This window comes from Heterocephalus glaber, unplaced genomic scaffold (genome assembly GCF_053883595.1).
Source record: "Heterocephalus glaber isolate CG9 unplaced genomic scaffold, H.glaber_assembly_v1.0 deba00001428, whole genome shotgun sequence".
Classification (NCBI taxonomy): Eukaryota; Metazoa; Chordata; class Mammalia; order Rodentia; family Bathyergidae; genus Heterocephalus; species Heterocephalus glaber.
In genome coordinates, this window is record NW_028258293.1 from 20,907,165 (window position 1) to 20,927,883 (window position 20,719).

General features: G+C 44.8%; 1 protein-coding gene across 6 annotated transcripts in view; it reads left to right on the plus strand.

The window, feature by feature from the left end:
* Positions 1–20,670, plus strand: part of Scube2 (signal peptide, CUB domain and EGF like domain containing 2) — a 79,364-nt gene extending 58,694 nt beyond the window's left edge. For 5 of the 6 annotated variants that reach the window (XM_087211714.1, XM_087211716.1, XM_087211717.1 and 2 more), the window contains 7 exons: positions 5,360–5,530; positions 7,506–7,673; positions 8,383–8,544; positions 10,735–10,932; positions 12,085–12,237; positions 17,971–18,050; positions 19,063–20,670. In XM_087211714.1, coding sequence (XP_087067840.1) covers positions 5,360–5,530; positions 7,506–7,673; positions 8,383–8,544; positions 10,735–10,932; positions 12,085–12,237; positions 17,971–18,050; positions 19,063–19,215 — 1,085 coding nt within the window. In that variant the 3' untranslated portion in view covers positions 19,216–20,670. The remainder of the gene's footprint in view (positions 1–5,359; positions 5,531–7,505; positions 7,674–8,382; positions 8,545–10,734; positions 10,933–12,084; positions 12,238–17,970; positions 18,051–19,062) is intronic. The other variant, XM_087211718.1, reaches the window with a different exon arrangement.
* Positions 20,671–20,719: the final 49 nt, after the last annotated feature.

Sequence of the window (20,719 nt, forward strand, 5' to 3'; positions counted from 1 at the left end):
TTATTTGTAAAGTACATAATTATAAGATTGGCTAATTATTGTGTGCAACACATCGCAGAAGATAGAATAAAGCAAAGATCAAATGAATACAACTGAAAAGTAACTAGCTAGCCTCTTAAGGTACTCTACAATTTGACAAGGTTCATTGTTAATAGCAGTCATGAATTCATTTGCCAAATGGGCTTTTTGTTCACTGCTCCTTTGAGAGAACTCTTGTCAGATCTGATGGAATGGTTCCCATTTCTAGCTCATGATGTGCTTTGACAAGAACTAGTGCCAGGGGTAGAAGATGAGTCCACCCTGGCATTTTCCTGTCAAGCACGCCTGCTTCCACAACCTTCAGTGCCAGTGTTCTTTACAGGACTCATCTGAAGCCACTTTGCTTTACCCTGTGATGGTTACTTTGGCTGAAAGTAGATAATGTAGTCAGCACATGTATTTAACAGGCATTGTTAAACTGTAATTCCTCATGGTACATTGAGAGAAAGCACATCAGTTGGTCTCTGCACACCCTGGGTTTGGGCTGCCTGACTTCTCTTTTCTTAGACACCTTTCACCTCACATGTGTCCTGTGACTCCCAGGGAGGTGGACTGAGTCTTACGCCATAGACTTAATCTAGCTTTGTTTCTTATCTATTAGGTAAAAAGGAATATACATAGATGCAAGAATGTGTTGCCCACCACCAGTGGATCATATCTTGTTTCTTTCTTTTCTTTTCTTCCTCTTTTTTTTTTTTGGCAGTACTGGAGTTCGAACACAGGACCTTTATACTGAGCTACATCCCCCGCCTCTTTATACAATTTTTTATTTTGAGACAGAGTCTTGCTAAGTTGCCAAGGCTGGGCTCGAACTTGTGGTCTTCCTGCCTCAGCCTCCCAGAGTGCTGGGATTACAGGCACGTGCCACCATGCCTGGCCATATGGGATGATTTTGTAAGCCCCAGGGTGTAGTATCCTCCCTCAGACTCCAGCAGGCAACCATGCCTTCTCAACATGTGGATAACCAACAGTAGCAACAGGCACCTCAGACTCCTCATGCCCTTGTCCCTCCCACTCAAACCTGCTTCTCCCTTTTCTCAGTAAATAGCACCTGTGTTTACCAGTGGCTCACACCAAAAACCTCAGCCTTCCTGACCTCTCTCTTGCCATGCTTCTTACCCAGCCCACTGGCAAGTCCTGTCACCTCTGCCTTCTGATGCAGTTTTCTCTTCCTCCATTATTACTCTGCTGTCCAAGCCTCCCTCCTGTCCTTGCCTTCCCTTTGCCTGCCTTCAGTCTGCTCTCCATGCAGAGGATCCCTTGGAGACATCACATTGCTCCCCAGGCAGAGCCTGAACACACTTTGCATAAGCCCCAGTTTCCTTACAGTAGCCATTAGGAACCAGTGTGATCTGGCCCTCACTTGTTTTCCAAAATGCATTTCCTGGCACCTCGCCCTCCACCATATTCCTGGGTCACAGACCTTCTGCTGTCAGGTAGTCCCACTGCAAGGCTATTTTCCTCATTCCCTTCTGCTCTCTGCCTGAAGAGGCCTTTCTTGGCCACCCGAGAAACAGCATGCACAGCAGCTCCACCCGCCACTCTGTCCCCTACCTTGTTTCCCTAACCCTCATCACACTGCTCCCTGCTTGGTGTTCTACTGTGTTTGCTTGTTTGCCTGTTTGCTGTCCATGTTCTCCATGAGAACGAGGGCCCAATTAAGGCTGGGACATGTGTGTCATCTTCCCTGCTGCTTCTCCCTCTCCTAGAGCAGCAGCCAGCACTGCTGCATGCTTAGTAAGTAATATTTACCATGAATGAATGAATGAATGAATGAATCTTCCCAGCAATGACAGATGAAATCCCAAGGACAGCCAACAACATGCAAAGAGGGCAAAGTGCAATCTTTGGGGAAATACTTAAATTGAGGGCAAAAAAGGCACTCTAAAGGAAGTGAGATTTTAGCTGCAGTTAATGAGGCATGCAGGGAACACAGCACATGCTTGGGAACCTGTGTGGAACATGCCTAGCTGGGGTCATTTCTCTGCCCCAACCAAAAGTTTTTCAAATAACAAAACTGAGCCTACACCAAACCCCAGACAGACAGTGAAAAATCAACCTCTCAGCCCAAAGAGGCACTATCACTCTTGTCTTCCACTACTTGTTTGGGGGTGCTGAAACCAGAGCCTGAGGCCACAGCACTGCCTGGGGTGCCACTGCCTCCCAGCTGGGACAAAGTGGCAGCCCCAGGACACCCTGGGAATCCCAGTGGGCTGCTTGTGGCTGTCCTTCAGAAGTCAAGGTGTGATTCTTAAGAAAACAGTAGATGCTAGAGAGTGACCCCTTTTAATAGGTTCACATCTTAGCCACAGAGAGGCCATAGTGTTTGTCCACAACCTGAAATACTCAAAGGCCACCGTGCTGAAAGGAGGCCAAGGCTTTAGGCCTCTTTTTCACCATCAATCCTGGACCCTGCTGGTCTCCCCCTTTTGCATCAGAAAAGCTTTCTCCTATTTTTTTTTTTTTAAGAGGAGGAGAAAACAGCTGTGTGGAATTTGAGAATGAGATTTTAATGGTCACTGAAGATGCACAAAAGCTCTGCTACGATAGTGAAGTGTTTGGGGGCAATTGCCTCCTTTGTCCGGGCAGCAGCACAAGCTGCTACTCAAGGAAAAGAGAAGCAGTGGGGCGGGACGGGTGACTGAGGCAGATCTCCAGCACATGTTCAAAAAGTACTCTCCAGGCAGCCCTTCAGGATACTCAGAGTCAGTTTTTAGGGTTTAGTTCAGTTTTACCTTGGGAAAGAAACAGAGATTGTTTGGAAGGTGTTTGGCATGAATTCTTTCTAAGATCTTTTTCTTTGGAAGGAAAATGGAAATCGTGAGTGACAAGCCCAGTTGTTTATGGGAAGTGGGCCTTTCACTGCGAGGAAAGTGAACGTGGCCCTCTTCTCCAGAGGGCACCCTGAGGGGCATTTCTCAGCCTTTTGATCAGCTAGGAAATTGCAACAGATGTGTCATATTGCGAGGCCTCTCAAAATGGAATCTTGAAAGAGCTTTAGGGGTTTAAATAGTTCCAAGGAGGAGTGCCTGAGCCCATTCATTACTCGGGTCAGTGAGAGCCAGGTCTGAGCTTGTCCATCATGGAGGAGACTCATTCTCTGCCAGAGGAGCCTGCCTCTGTATCCAGACTAATGGGGCTCCTGGGAGCCCCGGCTCCATGAGGGTGTTTTCCCTTGAAGTGAAAACAGCTCTTCCCAATATGGAAACGATTCTGGCTTTTATTTACTTTCTGCCAATCTTCATGACAGCATAGCTCTTGAGAGCCATGAAGAAGTTATTCTCTTCCCTACTGGCCCATTATAGACACCGGGATAATTCAGGTGGACACAATGTAACATGTGTGGCCAATTGCTAGTTCATAATTCAGCCCAGCTTTTCAAGAGGTGTAGGCTGGAGGCAGAGTGAGTACGGAGAGCGTTATGCAGTCGGGCTGCTTTTAGAGAGGGAGTCTGGGATTATAGGGTGCCTTCCATACATGTATGCTTCCCATTCATTATAATGTTGTTTGCCAAGAAAGGAAAAGGTAAGCTCACTTTAATTTTTTAGTTTAAAAAAATCATAAAATTATGTATAAATGATACCTAAATATTGTAAAAGAAAAGCCAAACAATACCAAAAAGCATAGAGATTTAGATATTAAAAGAGACTTCATTGGTTGATAGCATTTGATTGCAAAAACATTGGAAATGTGGCATGTCTTTGCTATGACCCAAAAGCCTCATTTTTAAAAAAGATTATGGAGTGAATAATGAAAGACATTTTTATTATTGATACTAGACAACTTTGCCATGTTTGACCCTAAGATCACATATGAAAATTTCACTTGTAGGATAAATGAAAAGAGGTGACCCCCTTTAAAGACATATGAGAGCTATAATAGTTAATTTTATCAGGTGCTATTATTTCTATTTCTTGGCAGCTTAATCATAAAAGAGAATCTGTTTGTTCCATTCAAACTCTTCTGATCCCATAGAGAATCCTTGACACATTCTTGAATTGTGCTTCAGCCTGCACGTTTGTTAAATAACTTTTTTCTCCCTTTAAACTCCAAGCTCTTGATCTTACTATAGGTATATTTCACAAAGTAATTCTGGGACCTCATTTAACCTATATAAGTCTCCATCTCTCTAAAATGGAGCTAATAATAGCACTTCACTCTTTGGGATTGTGTTGGGGAATAAATGAGATAATGTATGCAAAGCTATTAGAACAGTGTCTAGTTATTTATTGTAAATACTTAACAAATGTTAGCTATTAGGCTATTTTGATGGCCATGATGATGCTGCTTGAATATTATTACTAGGGAGCTAAATTTGTCACATTTATTTCATATTCATAACCTAAAATAAGGTTTGAATCCATGTTTAAATCACATCACAAATACAAACATAAGCACAGATTATGAATTTCCTTATTGGTTATTCTTTTAGGAGACATTTACAATAGTTATCCCTTTGGAGTCAGATGTGGTGGCACAGGCCTATAATCCTAACACTTTGGAGGATTGCTGTAAGTTTAAAGCCAGCCTGGTCTAAATAGTGAGTTTTAATGCCAGGCTGAATGACATAGCAAGATCATATCTCAAAAAAATAGTAATTCCAAATTCTTTGGAATGTACTAATTTTATTACTAACCAAAGATATAGCATTGGACAACCCTTGAGGTCATACCCACCCCAGCCGGCAGAGGGAGTGCTTTTCAAAAAACAGTTGTTGATCATTTCCTTTCCCTGCAGACTCAAATCCAAATGCCTGGCACTTGAGAACTTTTGCAATCTATCCTCAACTTCCCTTTCTTCCTTCTGCTCCCACATGTCATGCATGAATCTATGATTTCTCCACTTTTTCACCTGGGGATCTTTTCTTCATCCTTCAAGACCAAACATGAATATGACCTTCTCTAGGAAGTTTTCTAGGATGCCACCAGCCAGAATTAATAACACCTTCCTCTCTTTTTCTCACAGTAGACCTATGTTCAGCGAGTAAAGTTTTGCCATTATTCTCCTCTGATAGCCCTGTGAAATAGGAAGGTCCAGAATTTTAAAAATATCATCCAACTATCAAATGCTTCTGCCTCAAAAATAATTAAGACCCCTATGGTCACTGACTTCAAGAAACTCATGGTAAAAGGAGAGATGGACCTGAAATTGCCTAGGACAGAGGCATAGGGATCACAGTAGAGAGATCTGCATGGGAACCCAGGGGTCTGCACGGGGACTGTGTGGTCAGCACTGTTCATTTACCTTCATTCCAGCACTCAAGTTGTCCTCCCTCAGCCTGTGTCCTTGCACTGACCAGATTGTTCCTCCTTTTGGCTAGTTAGTTGCAGGGCTGGGACATATTATGATGGAGCACAAGAATGCTGCATTTTATGTCCAAATGGAACCTTCCAGAATGAGGAAAGACAAGTTACTTGTGATCCATGCCCAAGACCAGAAAATCTTGGGGCTCTGAAGACCTCAGAAACTTGGAATGTGTCTGAATGTGGAGGTAAGAATGCTGGCTGTCTCCTCTTACTTCTCCAGCCTCCAGTGCCATTATTTAGGCTAAGGCACAGTGACATCCCAGGGACTCTGGCTGATCTACACTGGACCTTAGGCTCCCTACCAGTAGGTGCCACGTTGGATTCATCTGTGGTTCTCCAGTGCCAGTGTTTGCACAAGACATGCTGGGCTGATGCTAACAAGAGCAAGTGAATGAACACAAGATAGGACACACAGGCAGAAAAGTGTAATGTTGCAACTGCACACTTCATTCACTCTAAACGTGTATACTTGAGACTTGTGTGATCGCCCAGTCCGTAGGGACAGCTGGAAAGTGTCCACACATGGAAAACGTAAGTCTGATTTTGTTTTCCAGTTTTGGTCTCAAATTTATAGCATTTTAAATTAAAACAAATGTATCCATCTGGTTATTTTGTGAAAATGGGGACCTCCTCTGTGAAGGGTTTTAATCATCTCATAAAATTTTAACTTTGAAGCCAAGCTCAGTTAGGTTCTGTGGCTTCTTTCCTCTTCATTTTCTTGAATGTTTTCCTTTTGTTAAATGGCAGAAGGGTTGGCTATATGAACACTCTGTGGGCTTGAATGGAAGGTGTGATCTGAGTGGCGATTTCTAAGTGGTGGACACAGCTGCATGGGTCCCCACGCTACCCTGTGGCTCTCCTTGCAGTGACTCCTGGCCCCAGCTCTAGTCCCCACCAAAGTGACTCCAACAAAACTGCAGGGCCATTGCTGGCCTAAATATCAGATCCTCCAGCTGAGTGGGGTGACTCTTCCCATATCTTTGGCCTGCTGTAAAGTTCCAGAACTACGAGGTTGACAAAGAGGGCACTCTGAGACATCAGTTCACCTTTCTATGTGATCTTAAGATATAGCAACAGAATATTAGTAATAATAATAGTATTAGAACAATAAATAATAGTTTAATAAATAGAATACTATTTATTAAATACTTTTGCCAGGCATAGTGCTAAGTGTACAACATGAATTATTTTTTATGTGGCTATATCACTACAACTTTGTGAGGCTAAAGCGACTTATTCAAGGTTATACAGCTAAGAAGAAAAGCTAAGAAGAAAAGGACTGGAAGTCAGAACCCATGTTCAGGCTCCTCCTTTGGATGTGTGTTCTTTTTTTTTTTTTTTTTTGGTACCAGGGATTGAACTCGGGTCCTTGTGCTTTCGAGACAGGTGGCGGAACCACTGAGCTAAATCCCTGGCCCAGGATGTGTGTTCTTTAAATATCATTATTTCTACAACTTAGGGTAAAAAGAAGATCATTAATACTAATAGAGGAGAGATGGTTAGAAATTCAAGAGACAAAAGATTTTTATAGCATTAGCCGATGACAAGCTAATTCCTAAGGGAATGTGTGCTTTTAGGAATCCTGTTATTGACTGTGCTTTTGTCCTAACCCTGAAAAAAAAATGTAAATCACTGTTTAAAGGAAATGTCACCCTCTGTCAATGAGGCCAGGACATGCTTCCATACAAAGGGATGTAACTTAGTAAATGTAATTGCTAGAACAGGGATGATCCTCAGGTCACTCTTTATGTCCCTAGTATGTAATCAGCTGGGCAAAGGTGCACTTCTGGGTCTAATTGCCAGATTTATCCAGATTAGAGGACTCCATCTCTAGGGGCTCCTGCATTACAGGGACCCCTGGGCATTGTGCAGGTCTAGGCCTGAGCTATCCCCAGCCTTTCCTATACTGTGGAAGCAGCTGGTGCTTAACTCCTCAGTTTCCGTCTTGGCACTGTGCTGGGCAGCTCTGTGTAGGCCCTAGCCACTCATCTGCCCCACTCAGAGCCAGCGGCAGGGCTGGGCCAACTGTGTGCTTCTCTCACCGGGGGAGCTGAGGTGAGCATGGGGTTACAGGCCTGGTGGAAGTCTGATGTCATCTGCAGAGAGGTGGGAAATGGTTTGCCTGAAGTTTTACTCACTTAGGGCCGTTGGTCTCCCCAGGTCTGTGCCAACCTGGTGAATTTTCTGTGGATGGCTTTGCACCTTGCCAGCTCTGTGCCCTGGGCACATTCCAGCCGGAAGCAGGCCGTACTTCCTGCTTCCCTTGTGGAGGAGGCCTCCCCACCAAACATCTGAGAGCTACTTCCTTCCAGGACTGTGAAACCAGAGGTGAGCATGGGGCAGCTTGCCTTTTTCTAGAGCTGATTTTCCGTTTTGAATACCACAGGGGTCTGGTGGAGTCCAACCAAACCCAGCCCAGAGATGCCCTGTATGGTGCCCCTAGGGTTAGGGGTTCAAGTCCCTGTGCAAAAGTGCCACCTTGGTCCCTGTCACCAGGGCCGACCAGGGCTGGATGGAGGAGAGAGAAGCAGGTTTTGCACACAGGCTTCCTCTGCTCTTGTCCTTCAGTGCTGCTCCATCTCTGTTCTGGCCTACAGCCCCCAAACCACCCCCATGGGTCCTACCCCTTCTCCAGAACCCCACTCCCAGTGCTTCTTCCCAGGGAGCCCAAGTCTAATTCCAGCCTCAGTCTCCGGCCCTCAGTGCTCACGACTGAGCTTCTGAGGACTTCAGCTGTGGTTCCTGGTGCTCCACTGCACAGACCAGAAACTAAAACCACACGTGCACCTTATCCCTGTGTAGTTTCTCAGTGCTGTGAGCCCCACCCACACTGGCTAGTCTAGGGAATTAAGTGTTGATTGGCCACAGACTGGTAGGAAAGCACCACTTCATTTGGGCATAATAATTTATTTCACAAACTTTGAAACCTTTTATGTTGCATTTGATACAAATACAGTCTTCTTTTTCTCCCTTCTCCTGCTTTCTCCTCCTCCTCCTTTTTTTCTTTTCCTTCTCTGTGTACTCCCCTGCCCCACAGTTCAGTGTTCACCTGGACATTTCTACAACACCACCACTCATCGGTGTATCCGCTGCCCAGTGGGGACATACCAGCCCGAATTTGGAAAAAATAACTGTGTTTCCTGCCCAGGAAATACTACGACTGACTTTGATGGCTCCACAAACATAACCCAGTGTAAAAGTAGGTGTCTCTCTAAGGCTTTTCACAATCCTGATTAAGAGGACAAGTGTCTGGGGTCACCTCTAGGCCAGTGGAAGAGCTGAGAGGGTGCTGTAAGCCCCACCCACAGCTGTGCTGGGGGGGCTGGGTCTCCTCACCTGAAAATGGGAATAAGAACCTCGCCTTTCTTTGTGGTGCTGGGGATCAAACCCAGGGCCTGGGACATACAAAGCATGTCCTCTACCACCAAGCTCCATCTTGGCCCCTACTGCCCTTTGGCGATCCTGGATGTTTCCCCAGGTGCACTCACACCTGTGCCTGCCTTAATGTCCCTGCTGGGACACAGTTCCAGTTCAGCCTGGATCAGCACGCATTGTGTAAGGACCTGAAGAGCCACTCTACTGAGTAAGTCAGCCTGGCTGAGCTGACAGAGAGCCAGGCTGGGGGCAGCAGAGGAAGGAGCCATAGACTGGTCTGGAGAGGTGAGGAAAGGTCTCTAGGGCTTGGAAGATTTTATGGAGAGGGTGGGGCAGGGTGGGGAGAGCTTCATGCCAAGAGGGCAGCTTTAGGGAGCTCAGACTCAGGAAAGTGAAAGGTGTCAGGGAAGAGAGCGCTGGGCCTAAGCACAGGAGAGTTGGGAGTACAGGAAGGAAGGCCTTAATGCCATGCTAAGCAGTTTGGTTTGTATTTTCTAGCAATGGGAGAGCAACTCACTTAAGGACTTGGTGTGTGGGCCCTCCCTCTTAACCATTATATAAAATTCTCTAGTTAAGGACAAAAGTAAATCTCGGCTAATTTAGTATTTTTAAGATAAAATCCCAGGAGGCAAAGAGGTCTCCCCAGACTGGAAGAGCCTGGAATTGAGGAAGGCGGTGAATCATTTAAATTTTATGACTGAAGCTTATCTAGTTTTCTCTCTATGCCCATAAAGTCCTTTCAATAGCATCCTTATACATCGCCAGCGATACAGGTGAAAGTGATAGCACAGGCCTATAATCCCAGAACTCAGGAGTCTGAGGCAGGAGGATCGCCGTGATTTTGAGACTAGGCAGGACTACATAGTGAGTTGAAGGCCAGCATGAACTACATAGCAAGATTCTGTCTCCAAACAAACAAACAAACAAAAACCACGAAACATTTTTCCCCAAATACCTGGTATGACAAGAAACTTACTACCTTTTATAAGCTCCTAGTCTGTTGTTAGTTATACTTTGGGGAAGTCCACAGTGTTAGGAAATTCTTCCACATAATCAGATGACTATTTTGTCTTCTCACTCCCTGGCCCTTGGTGGCTCTTAGGGACCACCACATGGCTATTCCTCTGGTGGCCCTTCAGGTTTGAGGGCAGTTTATTTCTTTTGACTCTGAGGCTATCCCCTCCCCATTATTTTTTTCCAAGAAGGAAAGCCTGTTTACTGCTTCTACTAGTAATAATAACTCCCACTTATTAGAGAAGAAAAAAGTTATCCCTTCAGTATCTCTTGCACAGGTAGGTGTACCTAGCAGTTTTGGACAATAAGCCTGAGGGAAAATGACTGTCTCCAAACTCCCAAGGCTGTGGGTGATGTGTTGGATGAAAGAGGATTTGGTGAACAAAGACAGGGTTGATGTGGGGTGTGTGTGTGTGTGTGTGTGTGTGTGTGTGTGTGTGTATGCACATCCATACACAGTTCTTGCCTTTAGTGCTAGAGGTAAATATCCAGTGTACCCAGAAATGATATCTAATTATAATTCTCATCTCCACTTAAAATACGGTTTTTGGCCTGAGAGAGAAAACAGAAAAAAAGATGTTTGTTTTATCTTCATTAAAGTTTTTGGTCCAATACTCTTGAGGAGCAGTGAGCTCTGTTCTCCCTCTTTTGATGGACCTAGAAGTTCTGTCCTGGCTTCCCTTGACACTGGACTTGTAAACAAAATATTGAAAACTAAATTTGTTCTTTTGTTTATTAATACCTGACCTTAGTGCCTCAGGTTCATGACAAAATGGTGCCTCAGGAACTCAGGGGTGAACTTCTTATGGGGAGTTCATGTCTTTTGGCTCCCAAAGGAGGCCCAGCCCATTATAGGATAGCCTCGTTCCATGGAGAGTGTCATCTCCACCTCCATTCCTCAATGGTGAGAAGGAGCTGCAGTTCTCAGCCAAGCTAGCAGTACCATGACAGAGCGATAACAGTGTTGTGCCTTCATAACACATGGCATTTCCTTTTCCAGACAGAAGATGTGGAGGGGAGCTAGGTGATTTCACAGGATACATTGAATCCCCAAACTACCCAGGCAACTACCCAGCCAACACTGAGTGCACGTGGACCATCAACCCACCCCCTAAGAGACGCATCTTGATTGTGGTCCCTGAGATCTTCCTGCCCATAGAGGATGACTGTGGAGACTACCTGGTGATGCGGAAAACTTGTGCGTCTCTCCTCTGCTTTCCCCCCTTCTCAGGCCAGCTCAGAAGCGTGCAACCTGCTCCTGAGCTTTGGATGTGAGGAGTAGGCTTAGACTGTCACCCTGTATTAGAGCTGAAATGCGACATGAGTTTATAGAGTTGCTAAAAAATAAAACTTAGACTAAAAGTACACATTGAGGCCTCTTGCTGAGCCCCAGAGATAGGGGACCTGCAGGCCAATCTTTCCATCTGTGCCTCCTGGCTTGTTGGGTCCCCTCCCCAGGAACACAGTGAGCAGCAGGGCTCCTGCAGTGCCAACACCAGACACTAGCTCCCCCTGGGGAGTGACTGGAGGCTTGGCAACTGACCAAGGCCAAAGGCATTGTCCAGCCAGGTGGGGCCCCTCCTTCTATCCTGCTGCGGCCCAGTGGCCACAAGGGCTGCTGCTGTCCACATAGCTCAGTGGCGGTGCTGTGAGTGGGCTCATCCCAGTGCATCTCTGCCACTTCCGCCATTTTGAGCAGAGAGTGTGAGCCTCCTGCTCTGCAGTCTCCTCAGCCAGGAAAGTGGGGCAAATAACAGTTGCTATCTCACAGGGTTATTAGGAGGACAAAACAGGTTCAGATTTGTAAAGCACTAAGAACGACATGGCATATGGAGCCACTATTTAAATGTTTGCCACCCTTCTGAGTGGTGGAAATGTCCAAAGTCAGGTGAGAGTTTGAAACTTGACCTACCGCAGACTGGCTGTGTGGCCCTGGGCCAGTCTTTAATCTCCTTATATAAGAGGTAAGCAAAAAAAAAAAAGAGGTAAGCATTTTGTACCAACTTGCTGTGGTTTTCAGAGGATTAAATGAGACAAAGTCTATAAAAAGCTCGGGTCTCAGGAAGCATGGAGTAAGTGGGAGTGATTATTGTCAGAAAACAGTGGCTCAGCTCTGGAAATGGGGACCTTCTCTCTGGCCCCTAGTGTGGACCTGACACCGTGGGTCATGGGGCGGGGCACAATACCAGCTGTTGTCTTCAGGACTTGGCACTCACAGGAGGCTCAGCAGGGCCTGCAGAGCTCTGAGCGTCACCCACACTGTGATCTGAGTGTCTGAGCAGATGAGCACGCTCTGCCCACCCTCTCAGGGCCAGTCTTAAACCTCACCCCCTCCGACTTCCCTTGGCAGCTTCCTCCAATTCTGTGACAACATATGAAACCTGCCAGACCTACGAACGCCCCATCGCCTTCACCTCCAGGTCAAAGAAGCTGTGGATTCAGTTTAAGTCCAACGAAGGGAACAGCGCCAAAGGGTTCCAGGTTCCGTATGTGACATACGATGGTAAGTGCCGCGCAGCTCAGGCTCTGCACAGGCAGGGTGGCTCTGCTGTGAACAGAGCCAGCTTTGGAGCCAGCTGGCCAATTGCTGGCACGCATGCCCCCTCAGAAAGGCAGGGTGACGGGAAAGGACATCTCTGACGCAGGAGAGCCACATTTTAAACAGGCATTTGGGGACACACACCAGGGATGAAAAGACATTTTAGAAAATAAAAGTGGGCATAGCTTGGTGCATAAGAGCATGAGCATTGGAGTCAGTCTGGCTGTTATCTCTTACGTGACTTTGTGTACATTACTTACCATCTCTAAGCTTCATTTTCTTTCTTTTCTGCCTCCAAAGCCTCACACATGCTGAGCACACACTCTACCACTGACCTGTACCTCCAGTAAAGCCTCATTTTCTTACTGTTTGATGAGGATAATCATTAGACCTAATGTGAAAGCTCCCAAAGCACATGGCACAGTCCCTGGCACATAGTAATTGCTCAATAAATCCTAATTTCATATGACTCTGGCTTTTATAATATAGAATCCTGACAAAAGGAAAAAGACCTGAGTTTATTTGCTTGATCTTACATAAAAAGGGTGGCCCTTCTGAGCCCTGGGGCCCTATCTAGCTCTGAGAGTTGGTTGACAAGCATTTATCAGGAGCATAAAATGAACTGAACCTTGGCCTGGAGGACCTCATAATCCATCTAGTGGGGTAAGAGTCATCTGTTCATTCATGAATTTACTCATACACCCAACAAATATTTAATGAGCTTCTACTATGCCAGGCTTAGGGCCAAATTCTGGAGACAGCCTACTTAGATACAGGAACACAAAAATGTATATATTGTCATAGATGCTTTAACAAGGCAGGGACAAAGCATTGTGTGAGCACAGAAGGGACAGTAGTTACTCTGCATGGGCTTTTGGAAGGAACAGAACACCATATTAAGAGATCTGAGGGGAGGGAAGAAATGGAAAGGAAGGCCATTCAGGAAGAGTGAATGACTTGGCCAAGGGTCAAAGTGACCAGTATGAGTGGGGTCTGATTTGGCCAGGGGGCAGGGAGCTTGTGGCCTAGCAGTGAGAGGAACTAGAGGGGGTGAGCTTGGCTGTGAAGGCCTTGAGCATCAAGCTCAGGAGGGCAGGCATTTTAGGCTAAGTGACAAAATTAGATGGTATTTTTTTTAAAAAAGCATTCTGTGTCTTTTCTAAAAATACTTCATGTAGTTTATTTCAAATGTGACAAAAGCCAGGATCCTTATCCCAAACACCCAAGATGAAGGCATTCAGTATCTGACTCCTAGGGTGGACTCAAAGCTTTCCCCGTGGCTCTGCTGAGGGAGACGAAGAGCACAGTTGTCCACCTGGAAGTGGCCACCCAGCAGTCTCTTCTCTCTGGACACTGAGGCTGCAGAATAAATGTCACCAAAGCTCACACACTTCAGTGTGGCTGTTCTCATCTCTGCCTTTGTGACCCATGAAAATGTCTTGATTTTTTTTTTTTAATATAAAAATGAACAGTTGTAGCTTGGGGAAATTATATGTAAGCCTGGTTAGGTTCCTGAGAGTGTCTTGCATGTGTCACAGTTGGAAACTGCTGCTTTGGCTCCCTGGGTCTTCCCTCGAGTCTGTTTTTTAAAACAGATATTTCAAGTAAGTTTGACATCTGTTTTCAAATCCTAGAAATTACATTTTAAAGGTGGGGTGAGATTGCTGAGTATTACTGAATGCTAAAGCAGCTTTCCCCACTTTCATCAGTCCTGGGGTTTGAACCGAGGGCCGTGTGCATGCCAGGCAAGTGCTCTTCTACTGAGCTGCATCCCAAATCTCCAAGTCTTTTAAATTTTATTTTGACACAGAGTCTTGCTAAGTTGCCCTAAACTAGCCTCACATTTGCAATCCTCCTGCCTCAGCCTCCTGAGTAGCTGGGATCACAGGCATGTACCACTGTACCCTGCTTAAAGTATCTTTTAATGATATATTCCTCACAATCACCCCATGAACTAGACATGGGTATTTTATATAAGGCCACTCAGGCTTAGAAATGTAAGCAACTAGCCCAAGTTCAGAGCATGACCAAGTGCCAGAGCTGGGATTGACCCAGGTCTTTGGGACTCAGAGCCTGGTTCTTAGGTCCAGTGCTTCACTGCTTCTCTAAGGACTGGAGCAAGGCAGGAGATACAATAGCTCTTGGGAGCAGAGGAAATACTGTTTAAGAGGCAGCAGTCTGGAAGGATCTGGAATCGTGGCGAACTGCAGTCCCGTTTGCAGTTACTTCAGCACAGCAGCCCACGTGCTGGTGGTGACCTCCCCGCTGGGAAGGAGCCAGGCCTCTGAGGTAGACCCTGCAGCAGGATTCAAGGAAACAAGTAAATCAGATAAAAACGTGTGCTCTTGTTCATATTTTTTGTTCACTAAAATAAAAGGATAAGGAAAAAGACATCACAATAACGGAATAGCAGTGATATTGAACATGTATTAGTCATTATGAATATTATAGCATTAATTTCCGTTTACCATCTCTGAGAGAAACTTTTTCTCCTTAAATTCTTTTATTGGTACATTTTAGGTATACAATACATTTACATTTATCATTGGGTACTTGAACCTGTACGTGATGTATCTTGGTTCTTATTTTTAACCCATTCCCTGGCCTCCCTTCACCCCCTCCACCCTTCTCTATTTACAAAGACTTTGCTTCTATTTTTTTTTCTTTTCTCGTAATTTTTCCTTTCCCTTCTTTCCTTTCCCCTTTCTCTCCCACCACCCCTACACCTTTGGACCTTTTCTTCCTATTTCAAATGATCAATTATTTGTTTTAATCATTTTAATCCTTATGTACAATTTCAGTTTCTCACACTAGAGAAACTATTCTGTATTTACACGTGTGTCCTATTTATTTCACTTAAGAGTATGACCTCAATGTGGATCCATTTAGCTATAAATGTCTCTAGTGTCTCATTCTTTATGGCTGAGTAGTGCTCCATTTTATAAAAAAAACCACATCTCCTTTATCCAGTTTCCAGTTGATGGGCACATGGGCTGTTTCCAAGCTTTAGGTATTACAAACTGTGCTGCTATAAACATGGGTGCACATATATCACCGTGGTATGATTCTTCAGATTCTTTGGGGAAGATACCCAGCAGGGGAATACCTGGGTCAAATGGGACCTCTAGCCCTAGTTCTTTGAGGTATCTCCATACTGATTTCCACAGTGGTTGCACCAGTCTGCACTCCCACCAACAATGGAGAAGGGTTCCTTTCTTCCCACACCCCTGTCAGCATTTGTTCCTGGTTGATTTCTTGATAGCAGCTATTCTTTCTGGGGTGAAGTGGAATCTCAGCGTTGTTTTCATCTGCATCTCTCGAATAACCAGTGATTTTGAACATTTTTCATATATTTATTTGCTGCTTTTACTTCTTTGACTGAGAAATGTCTGTTCATTTCAGATGCCCATTTTTGAATTGGGTCTTTGAATTTGAGGGGTCTGATTTTTTTCAATTCTTTATATATTCTAGATAGTAGACCTTTGTCTGAGGTACAGCTGCTAAAATTTTTTTCCCACTTTGTAGGCTGTCTGTTAGCTCTGTTGGTGGTTTCTCTTGCAGTGCAGAAGCTTTTTATTTATTTATTTATTTTAAAAAGCAGGTTTTAATTTTATTTATTTATTTATTTTTTAATTTTTTTTGGTACCGAGGATCGAACTCAGGACCTCACGCTTGTGAGGCAGGCGGCAGAACCACTGAGCTAAATCCCCAGCCTGCAGAAGCTTTTTAATAAGATGAGATCCCAGTTGTTGATTCTTTGTGCTAGTTCCCACACTACTGAAGTGTTGTTCATAAAGTCTTTTCCTATGTCAATGTCTTCAAGAGTTCTACCTAACTTATCTTCCAGCAAGTTTAGTGTCTCTGTTTTAATATTTATATCTTTAATCCACTTTGATCTTAGTTTAGTATATGGTGATAGATATGGGTCTAGTTTTAATCTTTGTCAGGTTGAAATCTAGTTTTTTCAACACCATTTATTAAATAGGCTCTTTTTCCTCCAATGAGGGTGGTTGGCTCCTTTGTCAAAGATGAGGTGGCTGAGTATGTCTGGAGTTGTTTCTGCATCTTCTAATCTATTCCACTGATCCTTGGGTCTGTTTCTTTGCCAGTACCATGCTGTTTTTATCATAGTAGCTTCATAGTATAGTTTCAAGTTGGGGATTGTGATACCTCCTGCCATGTCTCTGTTGCCTAGAATTGCTTTTGCTATTCTAGGTCTCTTTTGGTTCCAAATGCATTTTTGGATTGTTTTCTCTAGTTCTGTGAAGTATATTGTTGGAATTTCAATCAGCATTGCATTAAATCTATACAGTAGTTTTGGAAGTATGGCCATTTTCACTATGTTGGTTCTTCCTACCCAGGAACAAGGGATGTCTCCATTTTCTTATTTCCTCTTCGATCTCTTTTCAGAGTGCTGTAGTTTTCAATGTAGAGGTGTTTTGCTTCCTTTGTAAGATTGATTCCTAGATATTTCATCAATAGTTGCTATTGTATTATTTTTTTTGGTACCAGGGATGGAACTCGGGACCTTGCGCTTGCAAGGCAGGTGCTGGAACCACTGAGCTAAATCCCTGGCCCTGGATGCTATTGTAAAAGGAATTGTTTCCCTAAATTCTGAGAGAAACTTTTTGACAGCTGCTTCCACACAGTTTCAATGATCTCATAGTTTGTGTGGCCTTGTAGTGCATGATATGCATACAAAAAGGCATTTTTAATATGTCTGGAATTTGGAAAAGATTGTGCTTTGCATATGCTTGATTTGAATTGTGAGTGTGAGAAACAGGTTAGACTTTGGGGGTGCAGGGCTTGCACGTGGAAGATTACTGCATGCAGCGCATTGATGTATATGTCAGGACAAAAAATTATGAATGAGAAAGTGAACAGAGCCTGCTTCCTTTCTGGCCAATCAAATTCTCCATCCCCAGCCCCATTCACATAAAGAAGAGAAGAGGCTTGCTCGGTGGGGAGAAGCCTGACTGCCTTATAGAACATAGCACAAGGACAGAGACAGGAGCAGGGTGGAGAGGATAGGCAAAACCATCCTGCTGGCATTCTTTTAAGAAGTTTTGTGCAAAAGGGAGCAGAGAAGTGGGATGCAAGCTGCCAGAAGAAGAAGTCGAGAGAGGGAAATTTTTTTGGTACTGGGGATTTAACTCAGGTCCTTGCACTTGTGAGGCAGGAGGCGGAACCACTGAGCTAAATCCCCCGCCAAGAGAGGGATTTTAAAGATGAGAGACACAGGGTGTGTTTGTGTGCTAATGGGAAAGACCAGAGGAGAAAAAATTTTATCATCTCAGAAGTACTGGCATGATTGCCCTTGATTTGGTGAGGGAAGATGGGTCTGGGGTACCAAGGGCAGAGCAGGGCTGAGCATCACCTAGATGCAGAGAGCCCATTTGAAGGACGAGGGGACAGAGAGACAGGCGATGTGGCAGTGCATGGAGGTGGTGGGCGTCTGGGCTTCTCTGCCGATGGCCTTCCAGGGATCAAAATGGCCAGTGATGGGCCGGGGATTTAGCTCAGTGGTTTTGCCGCCTGCTGAGCAAGCACAAGGAGCCAAGTTCATTCCCTGGTACCAAAAAAAAAAAAAAAAAGACCAGTGCTGATAGCCACATCTCAGAACCGTATGAGAATCCAAAGAGCAAGCCGGGAAATACTAAACCCTAAGACTGCAAAATATGTCCTTCATTCCAACAGAAGACTACCAGGAACTCATTGAAGACATAGTTCGAGATGGCAGGCTCTATGCATCTGAGAACCACCAGGAAATACTGAAGGTGAGTACCTTCCTCTGGGGGACGGTGGTATCCAGAGCTCCTGGGAGACGTTCCTGCTGCCCCATCCTGCCCCCTTGCAGACCCAAGCTGCCCTGGGCCAACGTCAGACATTCCCTAGTCTTATTATTTATTTATTTATTTATTTATTTATTTAGCTTAAATTCTTTTATTGGTACATTTTAGGTATACAATATGTTTACATTGATCATTGGGCGCTCATACCTGTACATGATGTATCTTGGTTCTTATTTTTTCCCCATTACCTGTGTATTTATTTTTTTTTAAAATAGGTTTCTGGGGCTGGAGATTTAGCTCAGTGGTTCCGTTGCTTGCCTTGCAAGCTCAAGGACCCGAGTTCGATCCCCAGTACCAAAAAAAAAAAAATAGGTTTCTGTCTTTTGTGTTGTCAAGTGAAATTAATTTATCAAGTGAAATTCATTTCGCAATTTGTAGAAGGGCAAGGCTGAGGGGACTTGCTTATAAATCCAAGCCAGTGGCATATGTTTTCATATTAGCTCCGAATAGGGGAGGACCTATGGCTCCTTATTTATCCTGTAAGCCACCAAATTTTAGACACATAATTAGTAACAAATGATTGCCATATCACTAACCCTCTGAATATTTCCCAAATTCCTGTGTTGCATCTCATCTGGTTGAGGGAAAACAAATTTTTTATGTATTAAGTTTTCTTTTAAAAGGTAATGCAAATGATCTCGGAGGCTGAGGTAGGAGGATTACAGCCTGGGAGACTTAGGAACTTAGTGAAACCCTGTCTCAAAATAAAAAAGGACTGGGAATGTAGCTCAGTATGAAGGTCCTAGGTTACTCCCCTCACCCCCCAAAAAAGTAATGCCTACTTATTACAGATAATTGGGAACAATGAAAACTGGAAAGGAAATAAAAATCAGAGGAAACAATTTTCACAAAGCTAATTAACCTACTGCCTAACACTGGCAAAATGTCAGAATGTTTAAATATTTTGGCCTGGTAACAAGAATTCTGTTCTCTTTAGGATAAGAAACTGATCAAGGCTCTGTTTGATGTCCTGGCCCACCCCCAGAACTATTTCAAGTACACAGCCCAGGAGTCCCGAGAGATGTTTCCAAGATCCTTCATCCGGTTGCTACGCTCCAAAGTGTCCAGATTTTTGAGGCCTTACAAATGACTCTGCCCATGTGCCACTCAGGACAGATGTTCCACCGTAGGCTTGGTGGGACCGAGCCATCTGCCTTCTGCAGGCCAGTGTGCAGCATGTCGCTGCCTCCAGTATCGGTGACTCGTTAGAGTTCAATTTTTATAGGTAATACAGCTATTTTGGTAAACTGAACTTGGTTTTTCTTTCCCACCATCGTGGAGTGGACTGAGCCTGGCTTTGAGTGGCCCCGGCTTCTCATTGCTGAGGGCAGATGTCTTGGATGCAGGGAGGGCTGCTGAGCTGGACTTCAGACAGTGCAGGTGAGACTCACCTGTCCTTCTGGGTTTCCACTCCTCCCCCAGGACTCTGTGGTGGAGAGAAAGCCACAGGAGCTTTGTCTGGAGCTTCAGCCCATGTGCAGGGTCTCACTGGGCAGGACAGGCTGGGAGGGAGGCGGGGAGCCCTCCAGGGCGGTCCATCTACACTGAGACCTGGAGGGACTCTGGCTCCCCACAGCCTTCCTCAGCCTGTGCAGTATGTGTGATCCCAGGAGCTTGTGTTCTAAGGAGCGATCATTTAAAAAAATACTGAAAACAGAAAGAATAAGATAAAACCTAGGCTTTTCTGCCGACGTGAGAGTGTGTACCTGCTGCCCTCCTTTTTATCTGCCTGTGGCACCCTGCAGCCAAGGCACAGAGCTAGCATTTGAATCTTTAGACACAGCACTGTATTCAAGCGTGGGGCTCGGGTTGGACAGGATCTCAGGGGGTTGAGATTCTTCCACTGTCACAAGGAGATTTCACCAACTCCAAGTCATTACTGCCAAGGGTCCTACTTTTGCCAGGGGCTCTGCACCAAAGGGGTCTGAGGCTGAGACGCTGCCCAGCTGGTCTCTTGTGCCTTCTTCCCCACCCTCTAAGGGCAGAGTGGTCTCTGCTCCGAGGACCCGGGCAGCACGGCTGAGGAAGTGTGACAGCGCCCCTGGCAGAAGCAGCTGAGTCCTGGCCTCCCCATGGTCCCTCACTTTGGTTAGCACAGGGCACCTCACGATCAATCTCTCCCACATGAATTGGAATTTCTGATAGTATTGAATTTTCCAACATGTAAATCCCTAGGCAAAATCTCATTACAGTGCATTGAGAAAGATTCCTATCAACAAGCTGCCATTTCCTTCAGGGAAGGACTGACCACACAGCCATGGTGTCTTGTGATGTCAGTGTCAATTCACACAATCAATTCTACACCAAAGTACTAAAAAAAGTTTAACAAGTATTTTTTAAGAAGACAAAGTCTACTTCATTATTATCGAACTTGCTTTCTGCCTCAGTGGTTTTTTAAAAAACTCATTTAATAACATCAATTTTTTTTAAAGTCCCACTGAGACTTTCCTTATTTGGAGTGGTCCTAAATGCCCATTTTCACATCTCTTTTCAAGAGTTTAAGTGTCTTCATTAAAAAATAAATCATTGAAACAAGCATTTGGAATTTGTTGTGCTGGAACTTGCCTACTGTGTCTAACCGTTACGTGAAAATT